The following is a 9014-nucleotide window of genomic DNA, read 5'->3' on the forward strand; positions in this document are numbered from 1 at the left end:
ACTCTACCTCTCAAGTCGCTCCCAAAGACGGGCCTTGGAGAAGTCTTGTGCCCTGCTCTGGCGGCCGCCTACCTGAACTACGACCGTATCGCTCTGGAGCAGCGACTGCGGACTGTTGCTGACCACCTGTCGTCGTCTGGCCCCCTGAACGCTATTGAACAGATCTGTAAGACGAAGAGCAGATTTAATTCAACCGCAAGCTCCAAGTGCGCCCTATGGCCGCAGATTCCACGTTAACGGACTGATAGTGTTCTTATAGGACTAATCAGCGACCAACCAGGGTTGATCTATCGGACTTGCGAGACGCTCTTCGAACGCTATACCTTGCTCGGTCTCCAGCTCGAAAAGTGCATTCACACCCTTCTCTACATTCTCGAGGTGATCCCAACGGAGTCGTTCACTGATTACGACTCTTTCACGAGCAGACTTCGGCGTCACCTGCCTGTTTGGCCGATTTTGCACCAGGTTTCATCTCAACTTGCTTCGATACGCAATCGAGGGGAAATAGCTTTTATTGAACCTTTTTTTACCAAGTTTTCTCAGGAACAAAGCTCCGCCAGCCACCCTGTGTTATCTGCCCAGTCCGCAGCTTAACCTCAAGAAGTTTAGTCCTTCAGGCACATAGAAGCATGGTAACATATCAGAGAGATCTTACATTTATCTCGGTAAAAGGGAGTTTCAAATGGTCCAGCTCGTCAAGGGTGTCGTCCGGTTCCGATACAAGGTGATGTGCCAAACGCTGGACTAAATTATACGCTGTTCTTAGGTTGGGAGAGCAAGATAACGGCGTTGTTCGCCGACGCCTCGTACGCTCGTTATTTACTCGTATTTTCTCTATGAGCCTCACGTTCGTATATAAGACACATATCATGGTCAAATCTCTGTCGAACAGACAGCGAACACTTGCGTATTTGCCGCCTCCCTCTTGACGACGCAGACTACAGCAGCTAACAATACTTCAACATGATGAACGGGGATTCTAAAGTCTCCGCGCCTCCCTCTTCCTTCGTCTCAACGACCCAGCTGGTCTTCGACAAGATCCCCATCGTCGACTGGGCCTTGTCCGAGTCTGACCCTGCCACATTCTACGAACAGCTTCGCACCGCATTCGAGGACGTCGGCTTCGGCGTCTTCATCAACATCCCTGGATTCGAAGAGGAGTTCCAGCAGAAGATCTTCGCGTATTCCGAACAGTTTTACAGCAAGCCACAGGCATGGAAGGACGCTATTTCGACTGAAAAGTCGAAGGCTATGCGGGGCTACTTCCGCGGTGAGGATGTCGAAGAAGATAACAAGGTTTGTCACTCGTATCAATGGGAATGCAAGAGTCTTACGCAAACTTCTCCAGTCATTCGCTGAAGGGTACCGGTTCGGAACTGACGTCCCAGAGCCTGTGGCGCAAGGAGACGAAGAGATTCCATTCTGGCGCACATTGCAAGAAGGTGTGCCCAGCGATGGCATACCATACATCGACGCTCACAGGCTGACCGTATTCTTGCAGGCCCCAACCAATGGCCCCCGGAGGCCGACATACCGGGCTTCCGGTCGGCCATCGAGACACTGTTCGAACGCTACATCGCGCTCAACCTGAGCCTTAACAAGCACATCTGCACCCTTCTCGACATCCCCGAATCTGCAATTAGCGACTATTACACGGAGGAGCCTAACGGGACGGCTGCGATCTGGCGCTACCTGCCGCTCACGCCCGAGAGGCGCGCGACGGCCAAGAACGGGTTCGTCAATGGAATGCACGAGCACCGTGACCCGTCGACGATGATCACCTGCCTGATCCAGTCGCGCCCCGGCCTGCAGGTCCAAAATCACGCTGGGGAGTGGATCGACGTCCCTATGGTCAAGGGCGGTGTCGTCTGCAACACCGGTAAGTGGCCCGCTTCTTACAGACGGTGCAAGTATCTGATGAGGAATTTACCGGCAGGTATGCAGCTGATGAGGCTGACTGGCGGGAAGATCGTTGCGACAACCCACCGCGTCAACACCATGAAGATCGACAAGGACCGGTCAGTATACTCTATCTGCCTAGCACACTCGCTTGCTAACCCTCACATAGCTACACTGTCCCGTACGCGTTCTCCACTCGTCTCGAGAAGCCTGTGCTGCCACTGCCGAAGTTCGCCGGCAGAAACGCAGCCAAGGATCATGTTCCTCCGAGCCCCCAGATCTTGAAGCTGCACACCATCGAGGACCCGTTAATCCGCAGCGGCTACGCTCGTCTGACGCTGTTCCCGGCCGCTGCGGCGAAACTGTACCCGAAGGAGTGGGCTGAGGCTAAGGAGATGGGTATCCTCTAAGTATTGTTATCTCTTTGTCTTATCCCCTGGATTCATATCTCCGTCTACTTCGCCTCCAGTGTACTGTCTTGCGAAATATGTGTACAACATGGTTTGACGTGTCCGCGACCAGTCGGTCAGATCTTGTTCGACACTCGCCGGTTCAACCCGGATGAGACCTTGTTCGCTTTTCATGTACTATTATCTGGCTCTGTGACAGATCGGTGTTTGGCCGGGTCGCAGCCTCATAGTCGAGGCTGGACTTGGGGAATCTCATCTCTTTTCTCCCCTCAACCCTCACTGCCGCGCATTGTGAACAAGACTTGGAGTATCTGAGTACACATTGGATTAGATCGTATCGCACGAAGTGATGTGCGAAATTAGCTGTAACCGAATTGCTCATTCCTATATCGGCTGGAAGGATCAGCGGGGCACCTTTCCAGACGACCGCGGCGAGGTCGCGGCTAAGAGGAGCAACGGGTGACACAAAGTTGGCAGAGACACCCGCAGTAAAGCCGTACGCACGCAGTAATTTGCGTGGCCACACCTACTCGTTGGCCTTTCCAGATCCTGTGCCACCCTCCGTCATCGTATCTAGCCTGGCGCGAAGAAGTCGTCGGCGACTGGCCAGACCCGTGTCCGTGCCCGCGGGAGACTAGGTGCTCCATGCCTGCGAGGAAAGGGTCAGCAGAGCCAGGAGACGGCGACGTGCGATGATGGAGAACTATGTCTTGCGTGCATATGCGGATGGCTCTGGTTTCGAGCTGCAAGACGGTATATTCTAGAGCTCACATCGTTTAGTGTTGAGAAAGACTTGGAGAAGCACGGAAATAAAGTATGTGGATCGGAAGCCTGAGGACCCTCATCATGTTGAGTAGCATTTCCATGAGATTGAATTCAGGCTAAGGGATATCTAGAGATCCGAAGATCCCAAACAGTCATGTTTTCCGCTCTATTCAGGCCCGTCCGAGTTTGATATCGTACACTGGATCGGACTAGGATGACGCTCCTTGACGTGCCAAGCCGCTCAGCATACACCATCTGTTTATAGAGTCAAGCTCGCCCTACGGTAATCGCGCTTGCAAACATGTAGATGCGCACGATCGCGCTCCTGTTGGTGTGGAACAACGCGTAGAAACACGAGGACGCGTGGGGCAAAATCGGCGTGCTGGCTTCTTGCGAGAGCTTCAGGGCGCCACGCAGCGACGAGCCTATAATTTCAGGGTAATGGAAGGGACGTGAGCTTTGCAAATCATTCCAGGCTGTACGTGTTCTTCTCGAGCTATACATAGGAAACGATCGTTAGAACCAACATTAGCAGCCGTCACGAGTGTGAAACACACCTCAGCCTCAAGCTCCCTCCGAACCCGCCACTCCTCGTCCGCTTTAATGACCAGATGGTGTTCGTCAAGGTCTTCTATGATGAAAGACAGTTTCTCGTTCATCGTGAGAAGGATCTGTTTCACCGCGGGATCGCTGTTCAGGAAGGATGAGCGCTGAACACGCCACGAAGAGGTCGGAGACGGACCAGGTGAGAACTACGCCTACACGAGCTTCCGTGAGACTGTTATCTTTGTGATATATCGTGGAAATCCCTACCCCGTATGGCCTTCATATCCTCAGCCTACGACAATTTCGTGACCCTGGGTATCGCTGCTGAGAGCCTGCACGATACGCCGTGCCAAGCCGAGTGCCGTGATGAGAGTAGGAGGCAAAACAGGAGATGACTCCGACCCTCGCTCGAGCCCACATCCGCCGTTCCCTTCCCTTCGTCTCCCACAGGACCCGGCTTCTTCTGTACGTCCAGACATGCCTTCTTACCTTCTGAAGGTTAAGGTTCGACAACCGACGATATAACAGACCAAGGCGTTTGATTAGGATGCCGATTCCGCCAGTGGTCCTCACCCCCGGAGTCTCGTACGTTTACAAACGACGAGTCCGAGTGAGATTCTCTTGCTTACAAGAAACCATAGAACTCCCACAGAAGTCGAATACCCTCTCCCGCTTCGCTCAAAACTCCGCGCGCAGCCGCTAACGAACATGCCAGCGAGCAGCCTGCAGGTCGCTCCGCCGACAAACGTCGTAGAGGCATCCAAACAGCTAGCAGCCTGGACTGCGGTGGATAAGCACGTCACAAAGGATTGTCAGGTGCGTTGCCGTCCTCAAGGCTGAGCCAGACGGGTCGGGGAAGGCGGGGATGCGGTCTGGTCGCACGGTCGAGGGCGCAGGGCTCATGCACAAACAGGTCATCGGAATCGGCTCAGGCTCAACGGTACCGTACGTCGTCGAACGCATCGTCGCCCAGGGACCCGAGATCAACAAGGACCGTGTCTTTATACCTACCGGCTTCCAGTCCAAAGAGCTCATCGTCGACGCCCACCTCCGCCTCGGAGACGTCGATCAGTACCCGCACATTGATGTCACAATTGACGGCGCGGACGAGGTGGATAAGGACCTTAATTGCATAAAGGGTGGAGGAGCATGTCATCTGAGGGAGAAGGTGCTCGCTGAGGCCGCAGATACATGGATCATCGTCGCGGACTATCGCAAAAACTCGGAGGTTCTAGGTGTTAACGTGTGTCTCTCCATTACTCTCCCGCGATCTACAGCTGAGCTTTGCGCAGTGGAAGAAAGGTGTCCCAGTAGAAGTCGCCCCCTTCGCCTACGCCAAGGTGCTGCACAACTTGCGGACGCTCGGCTCGACTGACCCCAAGCTCCGCATGGCCGTGATGAAGGCCGGCCCCATCGTCAGCGACAACGGCAACTTCATCATCGATGCGCCCTTCGGCGAAGCCGAAATGCGAGACCCCATGACTGTAAGCCTGCTCTGCGTTCTGCCAGGGCTCGCAAAGCGAATAATGACGTCATCGACAGCTGCTCACCAGAATCAAGATGCTGACCGGCGTCGTCGAGGTCGGGCTGTTCTGCCACATGGCCAAGGCCGTGTACTTCGGCAACCAGGTTTGTCTCCTCTGGATCTGTCCTTCTACATAGCTCACAAGTGCACTACCAGGACGGCTCTGTGACAGCCAAGTTTTACGACGGACACGCCGAGCACTACGACAAGCCCGCGTCAGCATCCGATGCGCCAGCAGGTAAAGAACCCCCTTAGCACGATGTTCTTCAGCAGCTACTGACGGTTGTCGTTTTTTCATCTTCACATGATCCTCCGCGCTCGCCCGACGATGCCCTTGACAATCATGCTTTTGATGCACGCATCGACCACCTCGCCGACGCTGCCAATCCCCACCGAAATTTTGCATGCTCGCCATTGCTGCAACCACCACTCGACCAAATTGATGGGATTGGCAAGCAGGTACAGGTGTCTAAACATCCCCTGGGCTCGGCGCGCAGCAATGGGCCGTGCTACGAGGTAGCGTGTAAGAAGGGGCCAAGCTCACTAGGCTGCCGTGCCACAACTCGCGCATGAATCGCGTTCCGCTGAAGACACAAGTAGCGTGTGGAATCTAAGTTGTATGGAAAGAGAAGAACAAAATCAGCGTGTATTCAAAACTCTGAGATGTAGCTTTCGCCTGTTGTAATGCTTGGATTTAGACGTTGTGACCAAATATATACTTTGTATTCTTTCTCTACCTAGGAATAAAAATACTCTCATTTCATGGTCGAACAGCATGGCTAGTCCTAGTGTTCTTAATTCATGCTGATGATACATACAAGGAGTCTATCAGTGGCGACAAGCAAACTACACCTCAGAATCTATCAGCAAAATCAACAAAGCATACGGTGACAACTACGCGCGAATCAGTATCTCAAAGTCCGACAAACACAAGTACCAGACATACCTTTCTCGTCAACGTTATAATGGCGAGCCGGCCTCCCGTCCGCACTCGGGGCGTACGTGAGCGTCTTTCCCTGCTCTTTGACACGGTTCTGCACGTTCTCGTGCACCTGTGCGACGTCCCACACGAACCAGAGCCTGGTGGCATCCATCTGCATGTTCCCAGATAAGGTGCCGTAGAGCGACGCGAAGTCGCGGAGGCGCAGAAGCCGCGCGCGCGCGAATGATACGGCGGCCTCTGGCGGCGCGCATACATCCATGTAGTAGCCCGGATTGAGGTCCACGATGTAGATGTCGCCGGGCTCCTGCGCGCACGGTGTCAGCTGTCAGATACCAAAAGAAGGAAGAGCAGGTGTACCGTTCGGAGTGCGACTCGTTGCGGGTGGACGTCCCAGAGTAGGTCGCGGACGGGCTCGCCGATGTTAAGTTTCTGCACGACGTTGGCGCAGTCGGTGGTGCCGCGCAGGACGCGTGAGAAGTCGGGGAAGAGATACAGTAGGCTGAAGACCGTCCCTGCGATCAGGTGGCGGCCGTCCGGAGAGAATTTTGCTGGTAAAAGTAAGTTGATAGTCAATACTAGAGGGGTCCGACGAGGCTCCCACCTGAGATAAGGCCAGACGTCCATCGCGCACCGGGTCGGATTAGGGCCCTGCTCTCTTCTTCAGTCGTCTGTAGTGGCGGTGGAACGGCTATATGCGCCTCTAAGGCGTCAGCTCCAGACACTTTTACGGCGCTGACGTATTTGTCTGCAAGGACGATCCCACCATCGCCGGAGGACAGGTCCTCAGCTGCGTCCTTGGATAGCTGAAGCACAGTCCGCTGGACCTCGAACGGGCCTTGATCCTCCACGTACACGAACGCAGGCGTCTTGTTTCCTGCCGAGGGCCCACCGGTCCCGTCGTCGTACAGCGGCACGACGACGACCACGGAGTCGAAGCATACGCAAAGGTACTCTGGGGATAGGTCGATGTCGAGCAGGACGAACTGTGCGGGCTGCTGGTCCCGGACGTTGTCATGGATGATGACATCAAGATCGAAGCAGCGGAGGAGAACACCCTGGTCGACATCGTACAGCCGCACGACGTGCGCGGCCTCGATGTCAACGGCGGCGAGCAACGGGGCCTTGAGCCGGGCGATACGGAACGGCGCGCCGGTGAATGACGGGAGGAAGGCATGAGGAAGGTAGACGCCACGAAGGTCTCGGGGCTTGTCCAAGGCGAAAGGCGACTGCTTGAGCTGGGAGGCTGTCGCGGCGAGGGGAGACGGCTCGCGAAGGGGACTTGCTACGGGCGTTGAGGCCTTCACAACATCGTTCGCGCGCTTCCAAACCTCTATGCCGCCGTTGTTGCGCCACAGTAAGAGGCAGCCGTTCGACAGGTCGAGGTTGTTTACCTGAAGATACCGTGCTCAGTGTCTGGTGTCAAAGCACAGCTACCAAGATATATAACAGTAGAGTCGTGACACGTACCGCCGGTAGACTCCAAAGCAGTTTACCGTCTTCGAGAGCGCGCACGGAAAGCGTCCGATCCGGAGAAGTCTCTGTGATCGCGAGGACTGTGCGTTCCAGCTCGTCGACCCTGAACCAGCGGACTTCCGAACTGTACGAGAGGTATCCGCCTTCGGTCACAGATCCACGACCGGACCAGTTGCATTCGTTCGCAACGCATCGTCTACCTGTATCCGAGTCAGCTGAGGGACCGCACGAGTAAGAGACGTGATACTCACAAAGCTCCTTCCATGTGCTGATGCCGTCCAGCCGGTCGCGTCCACCTTCGACTACATCCTCAAGAGACATTCCAGGGGAGACGAAACGATGAAGGACGACGAGCTGGTGATAGATAGCAGTTTCATTGTGGTCTAAGAAGCGATGAATGTCGCGAGAGACTCTGTGAAGTTTGAGCACGTCTGGTAGAGATAAGAAGGAAAGAACGTAGAGCGAGATATCAGCGGATAGCCGGGGGAACATCGTTGTCTCAACGAGAGTTGTGTTATCAGCGATCTCCGCAGCATGATGGTTGCAACAAAGAGGTGAGCGTGTAGGATAAGGCCCAGAGGAACGCAATTGCCAGGCGTACCGAGCTGGCACGCGCGCTAAATAGTTTCTCCGACGCGTTCAGTTGGCCTGGCTGCCATATTCGGTCCTCGTTCAACTTGCATTGTCCTACACCACCAATTTTCGCCCAGGTAGAGTCCACACCCGCGCCTAAACCGTGAGCCACCCGAGCGATCAGATGGCTGAAGCGTCTCTCTCGTATGATTACCAGACGGCCGGTAAGGTCTGGCTACCATGTGGTAGCTCATCTGGTCACCAGGTAGTGGGTCACACGACAGTCACCCAACAGGTCCAGCTGGATACCTGCCCAAGGATTGCGATTATTTTCGCACGGTTTGTACAACTCATGTATCGAAGATAATGTAGAAGTTTATGCTTTTCAAATCGAGTTTATCGGCATGTAGTAACAACGCCCTGTATATACCACGGCCATAAATACAGATGCGGTCATGCTCTCTTGCGTTTGCGAGAAGGCTCAGGGTCTTCTTCCGTGTCTGAGTTGTGATCATCTGAGAGCCCCATCTTGTCGCCGCCACTCTCCTCGAGTTCTGCGTCCGATGACGCTACACTTAACAAATCCACATCCACATCCTCCGGCTCATCGCTTGACTTATCGTCGTATTCTGATACGTCACTTTGGTCATCGGCAGGCGGCATCGCGATGGTCTGCTGAGTTTTCTGTCTACTTGCCATGGCTGTAACAGGATGCCGCCGTGCTGAGCCAGCCTTGGCGGTCCGGTTCCTTGTTTCAAGCTGCTTGGCCTTGGCTTTTTGTGTCTTCTTACCCGCATTAGCCTCTCGGAGCCGCTTTGCTTGCTCCTTATGTTTGGCTCATCGATCCGGATACAGGGGAATTTGGCTTTGTCAAGTATCG

At 54.7% G+C, this 9014-nt stretch overlaps 5 protein-coding genes across 5 annotated transcripts in view; 3 read left to right on the forward strand and 2 right to left on the reverse strand.

Moving 5' to 3' along the window:
- Positions 1 to 827, forward strand: part of PHACADRAFT_259171 (uncharacterized protein) — a 2322-nt gene extending 1495 nt beyond the window's left edge. The window contains exon 2 of the mRNA XM_007397648.1: positions 8 to 827. Within this exon, the coding sequence (XP_007397710.1) occupies positions 8 to 122 (115 nt within the window). The 3' untranslated portion in view covers positions 123 to 827. The remainder of the gene's footprint in view (positions 1 to 7) is intronic.
- Positions 828 to 858: 31 nt separating this feature from the next.
- Positions 859 to 2670, forward strand: PHACADRAFT_210755 (uncharacterized protein). Its single transcript, XM_007397649.1, has 5 exons — positions 859 to 1296; positions 1349 to 1442; positions 1502 to 1879; positions 1937 to 2018; positions 2069 to 2670. Exons 1-5 carry the CDS (start codon positions 964 to 966, stop codon positions 2307 to 2309), a joined length of 1128 nt encoding a protein of 375 aa, XP_007397711.1. The 5' UTR covers positions 859 to 963; the 3' UTR covers positions 2310 to 2670.
- Positions 2671 to 3135: 465 nt separating this feature from the next.
- On the reverse strand, positions 3136 to 3934 carry PHACADRAFT_210756 (uncharacterized protein). The gene is made up of 4 exons (XM_007397650.1): positions 3888 to 3934; positions 3817 to 3832; positions 3632 to 3764; positions 3136 to 3570 (listed from the first exon to the last, which is right to left on the reverse strand). Exons 1-4 carry the CDS (start codon positions 3901 to 3903, stop codon positions 3541 to 3543), a joined length of 195 nt encoding a protein of 64 aa, XP_007397712.1. The 5' UTR covers positions 3904 to 3934; the 3' UTR covers positions 3136 to 3540.
- Positions 3935 to 4182: 248 nt separating this feature from the next.
- PHACADRAFT_259174 (uncharacterized protein) lies at positions 4183 to 5891 on the forward strand. Its single transcript, XM_007397651.1, has 7 exons — positions 4183 to 4205; positions 4262 to 4436; positions 4534 to 4863; positions 4913 to 5104; positions 5163 to 5249; positions 5302 to 5383; positions 5605 to 5891. The coding sequence occupies exons 2-7, from the start codon at positions 4329 to 4331 to the stop codon at positions 5616 to 5618; spliced, it is 813 nt and encodes a 270-aa protein (XP_007397713.1). The 5' UTR covers positions 4183 to 4205; positions 4262 to 4328; the 3' UTR covers positions 5619 to 5891.
- An 88-nt stretch (positions 5892 to 5979) lies between these two features.
- On the reverse strand, positions 5980 to 7964 carry PHACADRAFT_259176 (uncharacterized protein). The gene is made up of 6 exons (XM_007397652.1): positions 7813 to 7964; positions 7556 to 7761; positions 6690 to 7479; positions 6446 to 6636; positions 6092 to 6392; positions 5980 to 6039 (listed from the first exon to the last, which is right to left on the reverse strand). The coding sequence occupies exons 1-6, from the start codon at positions 7880 to 7882 to the stop codon at positions 5999 to 6001; spliced, it is 1599 nt and encodes a 532-aa protein (XP_007397714.1). The 5' UTR covers positions 7883 to 7964; the 3' UTR covers positions 5980 to 5998.
- Positions 7965 to 9014: the final 1050 nt, after the last annotated feature.

Source organism: Phanerochaete carnosa (genome assembly GCF_000300595.1).
Source record: "Phanerochaete carnosa HHB-10118-sp unplaced genomic scaffold PHACAscaffold_7, whole genome shotgun sequence".
NCBI classification, from domain to species: domain Eukaryota; kingdom Fungi; phylum Basidiomycota; class Agaricomycetes; order Polyporales; family Phanerochaetaceae; genus Phanerochaete; species Phanerochaete carnosa.

Excerpts from the sequence above, each read along its gene's own strand:
- PHACADRAFT_210756 (XM_007397650.1), bottom strand. Across the intron at positions 3,571-3,631 it reads GGAGGGAGCTTGAGGCTGAG|CTCGAGAAGAACACGTACAG; the intron begins GTGTGTTTCACA and ends TCCTATGTATAG.
- PHACADRAFT_210755 (XM_007397649.1), top strand. The coding sequence starts at position 964 with ATGATGAACGGGGATTCTAAAGTCTCCGCGCCTCCCTCTTCCTTCGTC. Across the intron at positions 1,443-1,501 it reads CTGGCGCACATTGCAAGAAG|GCCCCAACCAATGGCCCCCG; the intron begins GTGTGCCCAGCG and ends GTATTCTTGCAG. Across the intron at positions 1,880-1,936 it reads CGGTGTCGTCTGCAACACCG|GTATGCAGCTGATGAGGCTG; the intron begins GTAAGTGGCCCG and ends ATTTACCGGCAG.
- PHACADRAFT_259176 (XM_007397652.1), bottom strand. The coding sequence starts at position 7,882 with ATGTCTCTTGAGGATGTAGTCGAAGGTGGACGCGACCGGCTGGACGGC. Across the intron at positions 6,637-6,689 it reads GACGTCTGGCCTTATCTCAG|CAAAATTCTCTCCGGACGGC; the intron begins GTGGGAGCCTCG and ends TACTTTTACCAG. Across the intron at positions 6,393-6,445 it reads AACGAGTCGCACTCCGAACG|GAGCCCGGCGACATCTACAT; the intron begins GTACACCTGCTC and ends CCGTGCGCGCAG.
- PHACADRAFT_259174 (XM_007397651.1), top strand. The coding sequence starts at position 4,329 with ATGCCAGCGAGCAGCCTGCAGGTCGCTCCGCCGACAAACGTCGTAGAG. Across the intron at positions 4,864-4,912 it reads CGGAGGTTCTAGGTGTTAAC|TGGAAGAAAGGTGTCCCAGT; the intron begins GTGTGTCTCTCC and ends AGCTTTGCGCAG. Across the intron at positions 5,105-5,162 it reads AAATGCGAGACCCCATGACT|CTGCTCACCAGAATCAAGAT; the intron begins GTAAGCCTGCTC and ends CGTCATCGACAG.